At 37.2% G+C, this 22,373-nt stretch overlaps 1 protein-coding gene across 3 annotated transcripts in view; it reads right to left on the reverse strand.

Annotated features, from left to right (window-relative positions):
• Positions 1–22,373, reverse strand: part of UHRF2 (ubiquitin like with PHD and ring finger domains 2) — a 77,419-nt gene that overhangs the window by 22,168 nt on the left and 32,878 nt on the right. For 2 of the 3 annotated variants that reach the window (XM_021063938.1, XM_021063944.1), the window contains exons 4-6: positions 19,177–19,395; positions 5,063–5,172; positions 2,151–2,337 (exon numbers count right to left, since the gene is read on the reverse strand). In XM_021063938.1, coding sequence (XP_020919597.1) covers positions 2,151–2,337; positions 5,063–5,172; positions 19,177–19,395 — 516 coding nt within the window. The remainder of the gene's footprint in view (positions 1–2,150; positions 2,338–5,062; positions 5,173–19,176; positions 19,396–22,373) is intronic. The other variant, XM_021063942.1, reaches the window with a different exon arrangement.

Raw genomic sequence — 22,373 nt, forward strand, 5'->3', positions numbered from 1 at the left:
GAATTGATGGGAGTTCCCATCATGGCTCAGCGGAAGCACACCTGACTAGCATTCATGAGGATGCAGTTTTGATCCCTGGCCTTGCTCAGTGGGTTAAGGATCTGGCATTGTTGCTGTGAGCTGTGATACAGGTTGCAGATGAAGCTTGGATCCTGCGTTGCTGTGGCATAGGCCAGCAGCTCCAGCTCTGATTCAACCCCTAGCTTGGGAACCACCATATGTCACAGGTGTGACCCTAAAAAGAAAAAAAAAAAAAAAAAAAGATTGAGTGAAGTGCAGGACTTTAGAGAACATACTCATGGAAATCAAGATCTCCATTTGGCCTCACTGGTTTTATGATACTAGTTAAACAGTTGAATATAGGAAATAAAAAGCTCAGGAAGACTGGATCTGGAAATTTGACTTCAAAACCATGAACTTGGCATTTTAAGTCTCGTGAGTACATGAGGTCTTTGAGGGAGCAACCATGAAAAGAGGAAACAAGAGGAGAGTGCTTTGGGAAACTCTGAAATGTGGTCGATGAGGAAAAAAAAAAAAAAAGAGACTAAGAAGGAAAGGCAGTGAAGTAGGGGGAAAATGACATCAGATGGTATCATACAACCTATAAAAACAGAGTTAGCCGTTGTGCAGTACATGCTTGCATTTGGCAACACAAAATATGGTATGCCTCACATAAGCCAATATATGGTGGAGGGCTGGGGTCTAAGTAGAAGGAAAGAAAATGGAAGTTATTAGTGGAGATAGTTCTGAGAAGCTCTGCCATGAAGAGAGCTGAGAAATGGAGTAGGCAGCTAATGGGAGAAATGGGATACAGGTCAAACTCTTGAGATTCTAAGACACTAATGAGAATGACTCAGTAATGGCAACTCAGAAAAGGAATTAACTACAGGAGTGAAGATCCTAAAGATGCAAAAGGTAACAGAACTCAGAGCAGGAAGAAGGGTTTGCATTTTAGAGAAGCAGGAACATATCCTGTACACAGAAACAAAAAGTAGGAACATGAAGCTCTGGAGGAAATATAGATACTGGTGATGGTAAAACTCAGGGTGTGACCATCCAAGGTACTGGCAGGGGGTTCAAGGAAGAAGTAGTATCCTCTTCCTTCTCCTCCTTCTGCCTCTGTTGTGCCATAATAGCAACTTTCCCAACAGGTGGGGAGAAACCAAAGGAATGGGGAACCATCTCTTCCTCACAGTAATACCAGCTACCCAATGGTGATATTAGTATTTCTAAGTACAATATGCCATCCCTCTAATTTAATCCTTCATGCTAGCAACATAACTCATAGTTGAGAAAGAAAAACCTCTTAATATTAAGTTCTTTAAAACTAACTCTGCACATTTTCCACTAGCCTATTTCCTGATGATTTCTTTTCATAACTAACACTACTCAGTAGAATTATAGATTTTGACAAGTATATCTGACCTTTGTGCCTGGTATTGAACTCATAGGTTTAAAAATGGTAATGCATGTAAAGCACTGTATTAGTGTCTAGTTTGGGTGAAACACTTAACTAGTAAGTTTATTATAAAACATTTAACAGGTACTTCTAAAATAACTGGGGGGTAAAGCCAACCATTCACAAGCATTCCTCATCATATTCAGATAAAAGCCCAATTTTATGAAATATTTTAAGTGAAAACCTAAAGAATGAACATCATCCTGAAGTTAAGCCAATAGGAAAATGTTTCTAAGAAGAAAATATGACAAGTCTAAGCCCAAAGAGAATATGACTTATTTAAGAAGCTTAAAGACATAATCTGGGTAGAGTATGGAGTATTTGGGAAAATAAAGGAGCAAAGCAGGTAAGAGATACAGTGAGAGAAATCAACAAAAAAATATTGTGAGGGCCCCGTATAGTAACATAAAGCCCCTGAAGCAAAGTAACTATCAAATTTGCATTTCACAAAGAAAACAAATTCCATATTGGAAAGGGACTTGAGGGATTAAAAAATGGAGCTAGAGACCGGTTCAAAAGCTGTTGTAATAGCTGAATCAAGGTAGCAATGCTAAGTAAACATTGGCTGAACAATTTTAAGCACTTTAATACATACTGCGTATCTTTAGAAATCTACTTTTGTCAGTTCAGATACATTATTTCACGTTCAATTTTTAACTGAGTAGAAACAAAAATCCCCTGATAATCATACCAGTACTCCTCTTCAGGGACCTTATCCAAAGGTGGATTCAGGCAGTAAATATGATAGGCCATGTTACATTCATCACATAAAACTTGCATGTTGGGTTCATGTTTTCCACCACATACATGACAGGAACAAGTACGACATTTCTTATTTGAGTCTCCACCACAAACGTTACATTCAGGGTCATTTTTCCCTATTAAGAACAAAGTTATAGCAAACTCAGTTTTAAAATCACTTTTATGTCTATGAATCTTATAAAGAAAAATACATAAAAGAGCGTACAGCTTTTTTTAAAGAAAACCATAGGAATATCCTAGTGTAGTACCTTAAAATTTCCCAAACATGGATCAAAATGCCTAGGGATAACACAGTGAACTCACTGGGACACCATGAGATATACTAAAATTTCAAGTGCAATATAACACTCAAAGTTTTTAGAACATAACTACTTAATAAATGAAACTGCTAGATACCATCTATTCTGTAGGTCCAAATCTTTCATTGACTGGACTGAAGTAGAAGGGGTAGGGCTAGTAGGAGTTAGCAAATCCAGTTTGGCTCCCATATAAGCTATATACCCAACACACTATATTAGTAATAGAAGTGGCATTTTTGTTTGTTTTGTTTTCTTTTTTTGGCTGCCATGTATCATATGCAGTTCCCAGGCCAAGGAGCCTATCTAAGCTTCAGTTGAGACCTATGCTGCAATTGTGGTAATGCTGGATCCTTAACATACTGCAATGGGCCAGGGACTGAAACTGCATCTCTGCAGCTACCTGAGCCAAGGCAGTTAGATTCTTAACCCACTGTGCTACAGTGGCATCTCCAGAAGTATCATTTCTAACTCAGTTGGGTTTTTTTTTTTTTTGTCTTTTTGCCATTTCTTGGGCTGCTCTCGTGGCATATGGAGGTTCCCAGGCTAGGGGTCAAATCGGAGCTGTAGCCACCGGCCTATGCCAGAGCCACAGCAGCGCAGGATCCAAGCCACGTCTGTGACCTACACCACAGCTCACGGGCCACGCCGGATTGTTAACCCACTGAGCAAGGGCAGGGATTGAACCCGCAACCTCATGATTCCTAGTCGGATTCGTTAACCACTGCGCCATGTCGGGAACTCCGGTTTTTTTTTTTTTTTTTTTTTAAATCTTACTTGTTATTTGGTTCAGAACTCTGGCAATTAAGAGGTTCCATTTACACACCCCTCCCCACCCTCAGCCTTCCTCATCCAAATCCAAACACCTTTTGCCAAAATATTCACTTAAAATATATATATATGCACATACAATATATGAAAATTAAAAGTATATATATATATACAAAAAACTTACTAATGCTCACTAATACCAACAATTAAATTTAATTGTAATGCTCACTAATACCAACAATTAAATTTAAATGTCAAAAGAGCAACAGTTGGATCGATTTATGAAAAATAAGGTAAATTTGTAGGGTATAATACAGAGGTAGTCAAATACATTGAATTCATAAAGGAAATTGCAGAACAGACTTCTGAAACAAAATTAATTTTATAAATTCACAAAGATGAATTATATACATACAGAAAAATGTTTAGAATGACATGCTGTTAGAATGACTACCTCTTGGGAGTTCTGTAATTTATGTAGTTTTATACTCTGATTTTGTGCATTTGTTAGAAAGTCAACCTGTGAGGAAACTTACCACCTAAGAGCTAGATAAGCAAGAAGGGAAATGGGGAACAGTACTTTACAAGGGGGGGGAGGGGGGAGAAAAAGGCTGCTGACGTCAGTACTAACTTTCTGACTGATTAACTCTGCCTATTCTTGCTAATGAATCAGTTACTATTTTGTTTTACTATTTGTAACATAGCTGTGACAACATATAAGAAATGAAATATCACAGACCTAAAATACCAAAGCCATGTTTAGATTTTTGGTTTGGTGAGTAATCTAATCAATGGCAGTCTGGCTGTGGCTCTGAAATGGTTTCTTTACACACCAAGTTCAAAATTGTAACTCTAACATGATTAGTTATTAGGCAGAGGAGAACAACGAATATATGTGCAGATATACTGGGTGGGAAAGAACAGAAAAACGCTGTTTTATCCAGAGCAAGTCACATTAAATGACTTTACTCATCCAGTTACCTTTATTCTTAGGATCTAACCATGGTAATAGTCACACACAGGAGGCCTGAAGGTTCTTAAGTCTAGATGAATTAGCATTGCAGACTCAAAAAATGAGTATGGCCTAGAGCAATAACATGGAAGTCTTGATCTGTTCAAGGTCTTATTCTAACAAGTGTGGTCAAGAAGACATTGGGCAGGACTCTTTAGTCTTGAGTATTTCTTTTCTGAAATATACTAGACACTGACATGCAGCATAAAGAGATGAATTGCTCTCCACCAAAAAACTCAGAATTCAAAGAGTTTGAAACACTCATTTATTTGGAAAGATAGCAATTGCATCATGAATGAAAAGACCTGGAACCTAGTCCTACCTCTGTTACCAACTACCTGTATGATATTAATCAGTAAAATATAACAAAGAGATACGGCTGCATTCTAAAAGTCTAACAGTTATATAAATGTCATTCATTACCTCCCAGAAATTCAGAGCTCAACCAGCATTATTCTTCTTAGGCCCTAATAGAGTAATTAAAAATTAATCTTAAATGGCCACAACACCAAAGTGCGTTTTTTATTTTGATAGTTTCTAAAATACAGCAAACAGCAAGAAAATGGCAATAAAATGTCAAAAATGAGAAATTATTTCCTTGAAAAAAAATTTTATCATTTGAGAAAAATTAAACCGAAATAACTCTTAGATCAAAATGGTGGTCTTAAAAAGTTTTATAATTCCTCAATAGTTATTCCCTGGCAGTTAAAATGTTAATCATGAACAATACACGCAGTCTCAGCTCATAAGAAAAACCCATACTTAAAAACTTTCCATCTGCCAATGAAAGAGGATGGGCTCCAGGTTTCTCGATCTTGAAGATTTCATTTACAAATCTTATCTGGCAGTCATTTAATTTTCCTTCAGAAGCCCTGTTTAAAAAAGGAAGAAAGGTTAACCTCTGCCAGCAAAATCTAAATGATTAAAACAATTAAAAGTCAGTTTGGAAACACACTGAACACTATTTACAAATGGGAATTATGGCTATGCTCATCACTGAGTTATTGTTTCCAGCAGTAGGAAATGTCTAGTTTTTAATATGTGAGGTCTAATTTTAGTTTTAATATTAGGGAAAAAAATGTTAAGACTTCAATTATCTGATAAGGTAGCTATCCTGTAAATTTAACTTAAAGACTAGGTAAAATGATGCTCCCAATTAAAGACAAACATATGTCTAATAAATAAGCTTCTGGGTAAAGAGATGACCTCTTATCACAAAGAAGTCTTTCAAATACTAAGCCATAGTTTTCACAGACACATTAACAGCTGACTGCATATACTGCTTCAAAATCCTTCAAAATCTCTTGCTATGACTGTCCTTTTAATCTGTCTTTTAAACTTTTGCTTGGTATTTTTGGAGATGTGTTATTTGGTACATACAGATTAAGGATCTTTTTATCTTCTTAACGCATTTTGTATCCAAAGTGTACCTTTAGTTTTTCTGGTTAGCATTTGCTTTGTGACTTAAAATTCTTCCACTTTTTTTTTTGGAGTTCCCGTCGTGGCGCAGTGGTTAACGAATCCGACTAGGAACCATGAGGTTGCGGGTTCGGTCCCTGCCCTTGCTCAGTGGGTTAACGATCTGGCGTTGCCGTGAGCTGTGGTGTAGGTTGCAGACGCGGCTCGGATCCTGTGTTGCTGTGCCTCTGGCGTAGGCCGGTGGGTACAGCTCCGATTCAACCCCTAGCCTGGGAACCTCCATATGCCGCGGGAGCGGCCCAAGAAATAGCAACAACAACAACAACAACAACAACAACAAAAGACAAAAAGACAAAAGACAAAAAAAAAAAAATTAAAAAAAAAAAATTCTTCCACTTTTTAACTTTTTATGTCAAAAACAAATGCAGGAAACTGCATAGATAAATGTAATCACTAACAACAACAGGAGATAAGACTGCCAACTACCTCAGCACTTGATGTGCTCCCTCCAGTCACAACCTCTTCATCCCTCCCAAGTTTTATTTAATTTTCTTCCATCTCGTCACCTATAGGCCTTTAGCGTATGATACAGTTGTTTCAAAACTAAATTCCCCCCCAGTCTTCTTCCTCACAGTTTAAGAATCCCCATCATTTGTTCTATAGTTTCCCAGAGTATTAATTTTGATATTTGCATTCCCACAGTGTACTTTAAGTAGTTTTTTCTGTCCTTTGTATTTCCAGTAAATTAGCAGTTGGATCTGGAGTAAAGGTCAAAAACCTTGGTTTGCTGCCTGTTTCTGTAAATAAAGTTTTACTGGAACATGGCTATGCCTATTTGTTTTTGTATTCTTCATGGCTGGTTTAGTGCTACAGTAGCAGAGTTGAGTTGTGACAGAGACCATCTGGTGGCCATTTACTATCTGGCTCTTGATAGAAGAAAACCACTCTTATTCTAAATGTTTCATCAAATATAGGTTCGTTTTTTGGGGGTAAAACCATCTATAGGTCTATTTTCATCAGTAAGGACCTAGATATTCAGTTGTCTTTTTCTATGATGACAGTAGCCATAAGATGATCACTGCCTAGATTAATTCACTGGGAATTGGAAAAAGTTGATACTCCAGTTCTATCACTCCCTTTTCACTTTTTTTCTGGAATAATTCTATAAAGAGAAACCTGATCCCAACAATTATTTGTTGACTCAGTGGTATAGCTCATTTAACAAATGTAGATTAAGTACTTTTGTATCAAAAGATACAGTTCTGGAAATCCCATTGTGGCTCAGTGATTAAAGAACCCAATCTAGTCTTGTGAGGAGGCAGGTTTCATCCCTGGCCAGCTTAGTGGGTTAAGTAAGGATCCAGCATTGCCACAAGACGCAGTGTAGGCCAGCAGCTGCAGCTCCAATTGGGCCCCTAGCCTGGGAACTTCCAGATGCTGCAGGTGTGGCCCTTAAAAACAAAAAACAATCAAACAAAAGACACCAAACAAAAAGGTTTTCTAACATCCCATGATCCCATGTAGGTGAAGAGTTTCAGTTTCTCTATTACTTGGAGTTCATGTATTAGAGTTCATTAGAGTTTATTCAGTCTACTCTAGTTATTTTCCTTATTGATGTTCAAACTGTCTCATCTTTGGCCAATGGGATCTTCCAGCAGATTCTCGCAATTTTCATACAAGAGTTTAACAGTCTTTGTGGGCTTCCTATTTTCTGCAATACAAGATGTTCTTAGTTCATCTTGTACATTTTCTGCCCCCAGCCTGGAGTCCTACCCCCAAGAAAGCCTGTTTTCTTTTAGGTGGAAATAGTCACTTAAAGACCACAATTTAGGCACTAGAAAAACTTACTGAAATCAGACTGATCATTATTCCAGGCTTTTCCAAAGAAAAAGAGCTACAAAATTTAGGCATACTGTTAAAACATGTACAAGATACCTCATTGAGTTCATACACTTTCTGTACAAATTTACAACCAACAAGTTTTCTTTCCAAAAGCAATTTATATATGTTTTTCCCCGATCCAATCAGAAAATCCTATTCTCAAAGAAACCAGGGATACCTAAATTAGAATGCTATAAATACTTCTTTGCTTTATCCCACATTACACATAAGACATTTTCACCGGTTGTCATTATTACTGAAAATATTTTAAAATTTCTTCGTATAAACTGTAAGATACTGCAGAAATATATCCAGAGTCATAAAACCATTACATACTATACTTTCTCCTTTAAGTACCTCCTTGACTTCTAGTTCTAAATGCAGAAATATTTTCAATGTGTATCACCACTCTTTATGTCAAATTTCCTTCAGTCATCTTAATAGTATGAAGTTAGTTCTCTACAAGATTACCCAGGAAGGGTACATGAGAACAATACCTCCCGTAGTTCTTTCAAGTTAATGACAGTTTGTCTCCAGCCTTAATACTGAAGGACGGTTTTGCTAGGCTTAAAATTCTTGGCTCACTTTTTTTCCTTCTTTTTTTTTTTTTTGCTTTTTGAGGGCTGCACCCGTGGCACATGGAGGTTCCCAGGCTAGGGTCTAATTGGAGCTAGAGCTGCTGGCCTATGCCACAGCCATGCCAGATCCAAGCTGTGTCTGTGACCTACACCATAGCTCATGGCAACGCCAGATCTTTAACCTGCTGAGAGAGGCCAGCGAACCCACAATCTCCTGGTTCCTAGTCAGATTTGTTTCTGCTGCGCCATGATGGGAACTCCTTGGCTCACCTTTTCTTGACTCATGCATGTATTTCTGAGATGTTTTCCTTGGAAGGGTGTAATCCTGGTTCCGTACGTATTTTTTTCTTTTTCTTCTAATTTTGTATGATTTTGACATCAATACTTTTTTTTTTTGCTTGTTTTTATGATTTTCTTAAATCTTTATAGGGTATAATTTTGCTTAGGTTTGCTAGATCATGGCCATAGAGTTCCAAAAAACTCACCTTTTAAGTTATTTTTGGAGAGGCATTCACAACTATGGCAGCTAATACACATAAATCAATGAAATTAGAACACGCCCTTACGCCATGCACAAAAATAAATTCTAAATGGCTTAAAGACTTCAACATAAAACAAGATACCATAAAACTGCTAGAAGAGAACATTCTATGACATCAACTGTACACATCTTTCCTTAGGTCAGTCTCCTCAGGCAATAGAAATGAAAATAAACCAATGGGACCTAATCAAACTTACAAGCTTTTGCATAGCAAAGGAAACCATTAAAAAACCCAAAAAGACAGCCTATGGAATGGGAGAAAAGTACTTTCAAACAATGCAACTGACAAGGGCTTTATCTCCCAAAAATTCAAACAACTCAACTGCAAAAAAAAACCAACAACCCAACAGAAAAATGGGCAGAAGACCTGAACAGACATTTCCCTAAACAAGACATACAGATGGCCAAAAGGCACCTGAAAAAATGCTTTATATTACTAACTATTACAGAAATGCAAGTCAGATCTACAATGAGGTACCACCTCATACCAGTCAGAATGGCCATCATTAGTAAGTCTACAAATAAATGCTGGAGAGGGTGTATAGAAAAGGGAACCCTCCTACACTGTTGGTGGAATTTAAATTGGTACAACCACTATAGAAACAAGAGTATGAAGGTTCCTCAGAAAACTAAATATAGAATTACTATATGATCCAGCCATCCCACTCTTGGGCATATATCCAAACAAAACTTTAATTAAGGGAGTTCCCATGGTGGAGCAGCAGAAATGAATTTGACTACAAACCATGAGGCTGCAGGTTCGATCCCTAGCCTTGCTTAGTGGGTTAAGGATCCAGTGTTGCCATGAGCTGTGATGTAGGTTGCAGATGTAGCTTGGATCTGGCGTTGCTGTGGCTGTGGCGTAGGCCTGCAGGTGTAGCTCTGATTAGACCCCTAGCCTGGGAACCTCCATGTGCTGCAGGTGCATCCCTAAAATGACAAAAGACAAAACAAAACAAACAAAAAACAAAAACCCCAAAAAACCCAAAAAACTTTAATTGAAAAAGCTATGTGCACCCCTACGTTCACCGTGACACTATTCACAATAGCAAAGACATGAAAACAACCTAAATGTCTGCCCACAGATGAATGGATACAGATGTGGTACATATATATACAATGGAATACTACTCAGCCATAAAAAGAAACAAAATAATGCCATTTGCAGTAAAAAGAAACAACATAATGCCATTTGCAGCAACATGGATGAACTAGACAGTCTCATACTAAGCAAAGTCAGTCAGAAAAAGACAAATACTCTATGATATCACTTTTATCTGGAATCTAATACATGGTGCAAATGAACCTATCTACAGAAAAGAAACAAATTCAGGGACATGGAGAACAGACTTGTGCTTGCCAAGGGGGAGGGAGAGGGAGCAGGATGGACTGGGAGTTTGGGGTTAGTGGATGCAAACTATAGTATTTTGAGTGGATAAGCAATGAGATCCTGTTGTATAGGCCAGGGAACTGTATCTAATCACTTGTGATGAAACATGATGGACAATAATGTGAGAAAAACAATGTATGTACAACTGGGTAACTGTGCTATACAGCAGAAATTGGCAAAACAGTGTAAATCAACTATACTTAAGAAATTAAAAAGAAAAACTATGGCAGCTAAGATCTAATATGACAGAAAGCACATCAGTAGTAGTCTGAGTAGAGTAAGTCTGAATAAGAGTGCTACAAAACCAGATAGCTTAAGCTTAAACTTAAATCACTTTTCCACTCATTTATCATTTTTATTTATTTATTTATTTATTTGGCTTTTCTAGGGCCGCACCCACGGCACATGGAAGTTCCCAGGCTAGGGATCGAATTGGAGATGTAGCTGCCAAGCCCACGCCAGAGCCACAGCAACGCGGGATCCAAGCCATGTCTGCAACCCACACCACAGCTCACGGCAACGCCGGATCGTTAACCCACTGAGCAAGGGCAGGGACCGAACCCGCAACCTCATGGTTCCCAGTCGGGTTCATTAACCACTGAGCCATGATGGGAACTCCTCATTTATCATTTTAGTTCAAGGTTTACCAACATTCATTTCTTCTGCACAAAACCGATAAAGCCACAGATCACAAACATGTAAATAGTCAATTCATTCCTTTGGGAAACACTATACTACACTGAAATGTAATTTACCAACAACTGTAAAATGCATTTTTTTATGTATTACCAAAAAAGAAACTGGCCTGCAGTGAGTCAAGAGGAAACCTCAAATAAAGATGGAATACCAAAGGGAAGGCAACAAATATACAATGTGTTATTTTATGAAACTCCAAGAAAGAAAACAGCTCAAGATGAGGTGTCTACAAAAAGGACCCTTAAATAAAGCTAGAATGACAAGGAACTCTGCTCATGTTACAGATAAATGAGAAATAAACCACCTTGCAGACACGTTAAAAAAAAATGCCTGTTTCACTATTATTGCTGGGTATAAGGAAAAAAGTACCTCCTGAGAGTTGAACCACAAGGTATGAATCATGCATGGTTGCAGGTATCAATTCATACTACCTGTGTGGTCTAGAAAAGCTCAAGCAGAAAATCTAACTCCACATTAGATGACACTCCAAGGTGACTACAAGAAGCAAACTCAAATCCCTGAAAGAATTCAACTTTAGTCAATCCAATAGCAATTTTAAGATATATCCTTAATTTCAGAAATATTAACGTGTGGAGAACTGTTATTTTAAATTCTATGAAATAATATATTTTGATTATTTAGTATTGTTGAATATCTAACTTTAACTACTGCTTAGAACAGGGCCTCACACACAGCAGCAAACAAAAAGTCGAAACATTAACATTCCAGTGGTAATGGGAACATAATAGGCCCTCAAGATGTTCATGTCCTAGGTCTAGGAACCTGTGAATACTTTACCTTACATAGCAAAAAGGACTTAGACATAATTAAAATTAATACCTTGAAAAAGGATTAACCAGATAGTCTCAATGTAATCACATTTGACTTTGAAAAGTAGAAAAGGGAAGAAAGAGCCTGCGGGAGATGTGACTACAAACATATAGTAAAAAAAAAAAAAAAAAAAAAAAAATGCAACTTGAGTTCCCAATGGGGTGCAAGGGGATTGGTGGCATCTCTGCAGCACCAGGATGTACATTCGATCTCTGGCCTGGTACAGTTGGTTAAAGGATCTGGCATTGGCACAGCTGCAGTGTAGGTTGGCAACTGCGGCTCATGTCTGACTCCCTAATGCCACAGGGCAGTCAAAAATGGAGAGAGAAAACAATATAAAAAGCAACTTTGGCAGCTTTAATAACTGAGGAAGTAGGCCAAGGGTCTTGAAAATTTCATTTAAACCTTAAACTTTCGTTTTGAATTTTCTTCAAAGCTCAAATAGAAGATGACAAGCTAAAAATAGAATTTGATAACCAGAATTAGGCAACAAGTTTAAGCATATTCACTCTTTGGTACTCACAAATTAAAAACAGAAACAAGCAGAAGTTCCCTTGTGGCACAGGTTAGGGATCTAGCCTTGCCATAGCTGTGGTGCAGACTGCAACGGTGGTGTGGGTTCCATTCTTGGTTCAAGATTTCCACATGCCACGGGTGCAGCCAAAATTTAAAAATTGATCATTAATCTTCTGAGTCAGAGAAATTCTCAATTATTTTCAATCTACAAGAACACTTCATGGTTCAACCTAATAAACAAAATCATACTGAAGACGTAAATAAATGGCGAGAAATCACATTGATGGATTAGATTTAATGCAGTACCTATCAAATTCCCTGCTTTGTCATATTATGAAAGTATAGGACTGACGTAAGAACACACATACAAAAAGGACACACAAGAGACCATTAACACAGGATAGAGAGCAGATGGATGCTTCAAATATAATGATACTTGACGAGGTGATACTGAAGATCAATGAGGGGAAAAATGGGCCTTTTCAATAAATGTTGTTAGGAAAAGTGATTATTTTCATGTCTCAATTACCTCACACTGTACAATAAACCTGCTTCAAGAGGATTAAGGACCTAATCAAAGAAAAATCATTAAGCTTTTGTAAGGTAATAACGGAAATTATCTTTATGCTCTCTGGGTATGGAAAAGTTTCTTTCCCTTCCTCCACCCCACTCCTTATTTGAGATATAACTGACAACACTGCATACATTCAAGGTGCCCAACATAATGATTTATGTGTATCTTGACAAATTATCAGCACAGAACGTTTAATATCCATCACCTAACAGTTACAATTTTTCTTATGATGAGAACTTTTTAAAAAAAATTTATTTTTTTTTCCCCACTGTACAGCAAGGGGATCAAGTTATCCTTACATGTATGCATTTTTCCCCCCACCCTTTGTTCTGTTGCAACATGAGTATCTAGACATAGATCTCAATGTTACTCAGCAGGATCTCCTTGTAAATCTATTCTAAGTTGTATCTGATAACCCCAAGCTCCCGATCCCTCCACTCCCTCCCTCTCCCATTGGGCAGCCACAAGTCTATTTTCCAAGTCCATGATTTTCTTTTCTGTGGAGATGTTCACTTGTGCTGGATATTAGATTCCAGTTCTAAGTGATATCATATGGCATTTGTCTTTGTCTTTCTGACTCATTTCACTCAGTATGAGATTCTCTAGTTCCATCCATGTTGCTGCAAATGGCATTATGTCATTCTTTTTTATGGCTGAGTAGTATTCCATTGTGTATATATATACCACATCTTCCTAATCCAATCATCTGCTGATGGACTTTTAAGATCTACCCTCCATTATACAACTACAGATGTGATAAATTAAAAAAAAAGAACAAAAAATAAATTTAAAAAATAGTATATGGTCAAAAAATAAATAAATAAAAGTTAAAAAAAGAAGAAAAAAAATATATATAGACTTTCATTAGAATCAATAATACAATGCTCCAAAATTTTATGGTAAGCCTGCCAGGATAGCCAAAAAAAAAAAAAAAAAAAAAAAAATAGCAGTTCCTTTCCCTTTAACATATTTTATATTCAAGTGAAAACTAGTTGAATATAAGACAAGAACAAAAGTTGAATACAGGTGGTAAGATGCCATAGACCCAATGAACAACAGGTGTTAAGCAACATTTTTCTTCCCATTTTGTTTCCATTATATTTTAACTTACATCATCAGGAGCATACTTATCTATAATTTTGAATTCTCTACTTTTATTTAAACATTTACATTGTAACATGACCTTTTCTCATGTTACTAAGTTTCTTCTGAAAATATTTTAGTGGTTGTATGATAATTCTATTTTATGAATATGTTATCATTTTATTTAGTCATTCCCCCCACCAGCAACTGTTAAGCATTTTGTTGTTTCCATTTGGGGCTACTGTAAATAAGTGCATAATGAACATCTTTATACATATATTCTGAACAGTTACTGATGTATAATTGACATACTAAATGACATATAGTCTACCCTCTAAGTAACTTCCAAACATATATAGAGTATTGTGAACTAGAGCCACCAGGCTGTTTACATCCCTAGAATGTATAAACTTACAAATCTAAGTTTGTACCTTTTGACCATGTTCACCTAGCCCCCATCCTGGCCAAGCCCAGAAAGTTTCTTAAAGCAAAACACCGAAAGCGTAAGCACTGGAGGAGATTCATGATAAATTCAACTACTTTAAATTAAAAATACTATTCAAACATAGGGAAAAAAGATAAGCCATAAAATTGGAGTATTTTGGAAGAAGGATCAAGATGGTGGAGGAGGACAAAGATGTGGTATTCACCTTTTCCCACAAACACATAAAAAAACACACATCTGCATGTAGAATGGTTTGCACAGAACATCTACTCAGTGCTGGTGGAAGACCTTAAACCTCCAAAAATAGCAAGAAACCTTCCACCCGAGTACAATAAAAGGAAAGAAAAAAAAAAGATATAAAAGGTCAAGGACAGAACTAGCACTCCTGAGAGAGAGAGCTATTAAAGAGGAAAGAAATACACATCCTAGGAAATCACCTAACCAATGGGGTTATCAGCCAAGATGGAGGGACCTCAAAGTCACAGAGAAGGGCACAGCAGCTGAACTGAGGAGGGCAAACCAGACTGAGAGCCACACAGACCATCTGTACTACTTTGCCTGGACACCCACAACCTGAGTCCCTCTGCCGGGGGCTGTGCTGAGACTCAGGCTTTGGAGGTCAGTTCCAGGGAGAAGACTAGGGTTGGCTGTGTTGAGACAGCCTGAGAGGCTAGGGAGCGGTGCACCATAGGCTTGGGAGCCAAGCACCACAGCCGAGGGAACCTGGGAGGAGGTCTGGACCCACAGGAGAAGCCAGGAACCCCTGTTGGTGAGAGGACAAAGGACAGACGGCCATAGGACTATCTTTCCCTGCACACACACAGACTCTCAGAGGGCAGGATGCCTCTAGCACAAGCTACTGGTGGCAAGGCACCACTTGCCCAGGCCACAGGCAGCAGGGGGACTAAGTGCATAGCAGCACCACTTGTGCTTGGTCTATAGGCAGTGTCGGGGGCAAACCACAGCAGTCACCTCAGACTAGAGGTGGGCGTGGCTCTCCACCACTCAGGCACAGAGTTATTTTAAGGAGACCCCATAAGGCTATAGGCTGATTTCTCTACAGAAATACTACATGCCAGCAGAGAGTGGCAAGATACAAAGTTCTAAAAGGGAAAATTCTGCAGCCTAGAATACTCCACCCAGCAAGAATATCATTTAAAATAGAAGGATAAATAAAAAAATTTAAAAACTATTGTAAAAACAACAAACACAAGGAACAGCAAAAGGATAAACAAAGATGTTAAAAAAGGACTTCAAAACTCACAAAATATGGGGAAGGAAATAAGAAAATTCACTCTTTCAGAACGAGTTTGAGGTGATATAGGAAGGAGTTAACATACTTGAAAAACAAGACTACCACAAAACAAAACCATAGATTACATCCACAAAAACTCAAAACGCGAAGATAACACAAGCATAAAATAAGAGGAAATCAACCGAAAAAAAAGGGGAACCAAAGAGAAACATAGACTCAACTAGAAAACAAGGTTTAAAATGGAAATAAATACATATTTATCAATAATTACCCTAAATGTCAATGGGTTTAATGCTCCAATCAAAAGACAGAGTGGCAAATTGTATAAAAAAGCAAGAGCCTACAATATGCTTGCTGTCTACAAGAGAACTCAACTTAGGGCAAAAGACACACAAATTCAAAGCGAGGGGATGGAAAAAGTTATTTCATGAGAATGGAAAAGACAGGAAAGCAGGAGTTATAATATTCATATCAGACAAAATAGACTGTAAAACAAAGGCCATAAAGAAAGACAGAGAGGGATACAATTTAATGATAAAAGGATCCGTTCAAGAAGAGGCTATTATACTTGTCAATATATATGCCCCTAACATAAAAGTACCCAAATACATACAGCAAATACTAACAGACATGAAAGGAGATACTGATGGAAGATAATAGTAATAGACTTTAAAAACCCACTCGCATCAATGGACAGATCCTCTAGACAGAAATCAATATGGCAGAAGTGATGCTAAATGACACAAGAAAAAAGTTAAGACTTCATTGACATTTTCAGGACATTACATCCAGAAAAATCAGAATATACATTCTTTACGAGTGCACATGGAATATTTTCAAGGACTGAGCACATACTGGGGCACAAAACTAACCTCAACAAATTTAAGAGTATAGAAATTACTTCAAGCAACTTCTCTGACCACAATGACATGAAACTAGAAATCACCCACAGGGAAAGAAATGAGAAAAAAATGACTACTACGTGGAAACTAAACAACATGCTACTAAAAAACCAATAGGTCAATGAGCAAATCAAAAGGGCAATTAAAAAACACCTCAAGATAAATGATAAACACAATCATTTAAAATCTATGGTATGCTGCAAAAGCAGTTCTTAGAGGGAAGTTCACAGCAACACAGGTTTTGCTCAGAAAAGAAAAATCTCAAATGGACAACCCACCACCTTAAAGAATGAGAAAAAGATGAACAAACAAAACTTAAAGTCACCAGAAGGAAGGAAATCATAAAGGAAATAAAATCATAAAGAAAATCATAAAGATCAGAGAGGAAATCAATTTCATAGAGATTCAAAAAACAATAGAAAAAAAAAATGAATACAACCAAGAGCTGGTTCTTTGAAAGGGTAAACAAGATTGACACACCTCTGGCCAGACTTGCCAAAAAGAGGAGGAAAATAACAAACAAAATAAGAAATGAAAAAGGAGAAATCTCAATGGATACTACATAGCTGCAAAAAACCATAAGTAAATACTATGAACAATTAAATGCCAACAAATTTGACAACCCAGAAGAAATGGACAACTTCCGAGAGACTCAAAATCTGCCACAACTGAATCAAGAAGAAATAGGTCAATTCAACAGACTGATCACTAAAAGTGGAACTGAGTATGGTGGGGGTTCCCACTGTGGCACAGTGGTTAATGAATCTGACTAGGAACCATGAGGTTGCGGGTTTGATCCCTGGCCTTGCTCACTGGGTTAAGGATCTGGCATTGCCATGAGCTGTGGTGTATGTCACAGATGCTGCTCGGATCATGCATTGTGGTGGCTCTGGTGTGGGCCACTGGCTACAGCTCCGATTAGATCCCTAGCCTGGGAACCTCCATATGATGTGGGAGCTGCCCTAGAAATGGCAAAAAGACAAAAAACAAAAACAAAAAATCCTGAGTATGTAATAAAAACACTCCCTACAAACAAATGTCCAGGACCAGATGGCTTCACAGGTGAATTCTACTAAACATGCAAATAACTTATTCCCATTCTTCGTGAACTTTTTCAAAAGGTTCAAGAAGGAACACTCCCAAAGACCTATGAAGCCACCATCACTGTAATATCAAAACCAAACAAAGATACCACCAAAAATCAAACTATAGGCCAATAGCCTGGATGAATATGGATGTAAAAGTTCTCAAACATTTTAGCCATCTGAATTCACATATTAAAAAAAAAAAAAAAAAAAAAAAGATCATACACCACGACCAAGTGGGATTTATCCCAAATTCACAAAGATGGTTCAACATACACAAATCAACGTCATACACCACATTAACAAAAGTTAAAAACCACATGATCATCTCAATAGATGCAGAAAGAGCATTTGACAAAATCCAACATCCGTTCATGATAAACTCTTACCAAAGTGGGTATGGAGGGAACAAACCTTAATATAATCAAAGCCCTTTATGGCAAACCCACAGCCAATATAATACTCAGAGAAAAGCTGAATTTTAAGTTGCTTGGAAATCTGTTAATTGAGTTGCATTCTTAGCCTGACAGAAGAATCACACTTGTTTGCTTAACTTTCACAAGCTTTCCTAAACTAAGCTCACAACATTCTTTACCTTAGAAGTCAACAGTTTTTCCATGAAGGGTACAAAGTACAGAGTTTATAATTCTGTAAGCCTCAATTACAACTACCCAACAATACTGTTGAGCACAAAAAAACAGCCATAGTCAGTATATAAATGGCTGTGTTTTGATTAAACTATTTTCATAAAAACAGGTAGCCAGTAGGCCATAGTTTACAACCCCTGCTTTGTATTATCCTAATCAGACATTTGATTTAGATTTGTCACCTCCACGTTCTTACAAATGCATGATATAGATATCCATTACATATGTAATATATAATGCATATATCAGTTAACCAGAACTTTCAAGAATATTAATTTAACTGCTTCCCTTCAGTAAAAAAACTGTCCAAGGTCACTCTGGTATCCCCAACGCTCAATGCAAATGTACTTCTAAAAATTCATTCGCAAGAAATGCACAAAATGCATATACCAGGTTATTATAAAAGAACTGAAATTACTTTAACAGGTTTTATAAGAAAGTAAATTAGTGACTATCCAATAAACTTTATTCAGAAGAATAGTTTCACTGAAAGATGGTGAAAACAATGCACAGTACTGTACCACTTGAAGGAAATATCTGAGTAATTTGGTTTCTTGGGTGACATTTTTCATTTTTATTTCTCTTTGTTAAGTTCTTAAGTTAAAGAAAATTACTGTGAAGGTAAATTTTTTACTAGTCTTACAAGTCCAGCATAGCTGGTTAGGTAGACATTCACTGCTATCACAGTATTAACATAGATACTCAGCAACCTTAGCTACTGAAATGCTTTTGTATATTATTTGATTTAATCTATAAGAATCCTGGGCAATAGGCAGGGATTTTTCCAGTAAGATTCAATTATTTCCCAAGGTGCTTTCCAGTAACACTGCCTGCCTTAAAGTAGCAATGGAGATTAAAGGGCCATCTTAATATGAAATTCTCAAGAATTTATTTAAAAGCTCTCCTTTAGTATGGAAATTTCCATATTTCATATATTCCATGCTTTTTTACTAAATAAAGTGTGCTCTACCCTCCAAAATTCCATTCCTTGATTGATTTGGTGATTAAATGTCATCGGTGAAAAGAATCTTACCCCAAGAAGACAGTCACCCGAAGTTCTTTTTTGGTCCTTGAGATGGTCTTCAATGTGGTAATTTCTGCATCAAACCAAAATCCTCTATTACTAGGACTTTCTACATTGTAATTAACCATTACCACATCACCGACATTTAGTTGATTCCATTTCAAAGTGGTTCTAGCTCGTGGCCGAAGATCCTTGACATTTATTTCTACAGTGCCACTTTCTGGATATCTAAAGAGATTAAAAAAAAAAAAAAAATCACAGGCTACTGCTTATGCTTATCACCAAAGAAAACTACAATTACATGTAACATACATAAAAATGTAATCATATTATTCTTAATGATACTTAAAATAAATGATATTTATTCCTGATTTTTAACTGTCAGAATAAACAATTCTTGCTAAAAATCTTAGCAAGAAATTCCCTGCTAGCTTGGGGGGGAGAGTGAGAATAGGGGTAAGTAAAAAAGCCAAGTTCTGAGAGAGTTTCCTTGTGGCACATTAGGTTAAGGATCCAGTGTTCTCACTGCTGTGGCATGGGTTCGATCCCTGGCCCAGGAACTTCCCCATGCTGCAGGTGCAGCCAAAGAAAAAAACAAAAAAAACCCACGTTCTTCTTGTTCCACATTTTCTTAACCCAAGTTTAAAAATTAATAAGACTAGATGCTGACCTTTTCTTGAACTTGAAACCAGTTCATCAAGTTCTGCCATTTGCTTTATACATAGTAAGAACAAACTTAGTATATTTTCAATGATCTCTATTTTTCCAGGAAGGAAAAATTAAAAATTCTAGTTCATACATGTAACTAGCTCACTAGTAATGGCAAAACCAATAGGAAAACAAACAAACAAAAAAACCCATAAAGCCTGGAATTTTATGTGCATCAGAAGGTAGAACCACATACAAGTATTCTATCGGAATTTTTATTTTTTTGAATTTCTAAAGCTAAGCTTAACAAACCTACACCTGACCTGAACCTAAAGCTTTAGTTTTAAACCTTCGTTCGTTCAATTATTTGGCCTACCATCTGGTTATCAACAGGCCAAAGACAGCAATGTAACAGTCTACAATGGTTTCTATAGAATTAAGATCTGTCATCTTTACCTATTGCTAGCCAGTAGAGGGGCAAGGAGATGAGTAAGACCTGGTTCCTGCTCTTAGAAAACTCCACCTACTGGGATAGTCTCAACTGTCAAAGCAGTAGTTCTCTATCAAGCAGTGGTTCTCAAACCAGTGGTTCCATCTGGGAACATGCTACAAATGCCAACTCTTAGGCTCCACTCCTGATCTGACTCAGAAATTCTGGGAGTGAGACCCAGCAATTTATTTTCACAAACCTCAGTAATTCTAAATCATATTCAAGTTTGGTAAGCTGTCATGCTGTAGAAACACAAGAACAGTTAATTACCATACCCTTATGTGACAGCATTATAACAACTGACTAGCCTACTCAAACTGTAAGTGGATCTGAAGTTGGAAGCATTTCTAGCACCTAGCCTCGGTTCTTCCCAGTCAAGTAAGTAGTATGCAGGCCTAAGACTCCCACAGTATATGTAACTCATTTATAATAACTGGCTATTAATCCTGAGTGGGATCTTTAATCACTCAAGTTAATCAAGTTTCTTCAAATTTGAAGTAACTGGGGTGGGGGAGAATTTCAGGATTAGCAAGGGGCCTCAGAACAGACACGGTCCATTTACCCTCTCAGGGCTGTAATTTCCTTTTACCACCAGCCTCCCCAGTAACCATGCAACCTCTGCTCAGACAGTCAGGAGAGGGAAGCTTTAACCCTAAGAAAAGCTATTCAGTCTTCATGTAGCTCTGACAAAGAAAGAGAATATACTTGATACCAAATTGAAGATAAGCTTTAGAATTCATTCGCTGAAAAAATTCCATGAAGAAATCTATACAGTCTATCAAAGACCTGATCCTCTGCAGTCTAAATGTTGTCACCCTTTATCTTGAGTGTAATACCCTTTAAGTGAATTTTCTTCAACTGAAAAAAGATTTTGAATCCTTTATCTTCTTGGTGTCTTCACTCAAAATATGTTCTCGTTTCAGCCTGTCTGGGTTTAAATTCCATTTTAGCTTTCTGCTACTGTGTATCCCTGGGAAAGTTACTAAACTTCTGTATTTTAATTTTACACACTTGTTTAGTTCATCTAACTCATGTGTAAAACTTACCTACTGGTAACTACCTCATGTGGTTGTTTTGAGAATTAAAATGAGAACATTTTTAACTAGGTATTTTAGAGCTTTTCCAATTCTAAAGTTGTGAATTTGTTTCCTGACTCAATATTCTTAAGGCCATATAGAATACAAAACTTCTTTCAGTGAAGTTTTTCTCAGCTACAATGTGATTTACGTCTACATTGCATTAACATGTATCTCTGTATGTCTAATCCAGTAAAAAAGACTGTTCACTGGCAAAAAAAATTCTCCATTTGCCTAAGTTTGCCAGAATTATATACAAAGAATGGAAATATTTTGAACTAAGTTTTAAAATTTTACATAAAATCTCACTTATTGGAGAGAAGTAAATCATTCCATACAGAAGAAATTTAAGCTACGTTTACCCTAAAACTAAATTTGTATTATTTCAAAACAGAATTATATAGTAGAGCATATGAATATTTACTTGATGTGTAGAGTAAGTGTGTCAAGGTCAAATTATGAAAAAGTATACTCTAATGCTACACCCAAGAGACGTTAAGTCAGTTGATACATAAAAAGATACTATGTGCAAGGGACCCATAAAACTACTCTTACCAAAATCACTAACATGCCAGGGATCAAATATCGCTATTAATCTTCTCCTGAGCACCTTATAATCTATATATATCTTTTTGTCTTTTTGCTATTTCTTTGGGCCTCTCCTGCGGCACATGGAGGTTCCCAGGCTAGGGGTCGAATCGGAGCTGCAGCCACTGGCCTACGTCAGAGCCACAGCAACGCGGGATCCGAGCTGCGTCTGCCACCTACACCACAGTTCACGGCAACGCCGGATTGTTAAGCCACTGAGCAAGGGCAGGGACTGAACCCGCAACCTCATGGTTCCTAGTCGGATTCGTTAACCACTGCGCCACGACGGGAACTCCTATAATCTATATATATCTTAACATCACATAAAGTGATGACTCAAAAGCTCTGTTCCAACCCTAATTTCTCTCTTCAGATTTATGTATGTATCTAACCACATCTCCAAC

Source organism: Sus scrofa, chromosome 1, assembly GCF_000003025.6.
Source record: "Sus scrofa isolate TJ Tabasco breed Duroc chromosome 1, Sscrofa11.1, whole genome shotgun sequence".
Classification (NCBI taxonomy): domain Eukaryota; kingdom Metazoa; phylum Chordata; class Mammalia; order Artiodactyla; family Suidae; genus Sus; species Sus scrofa.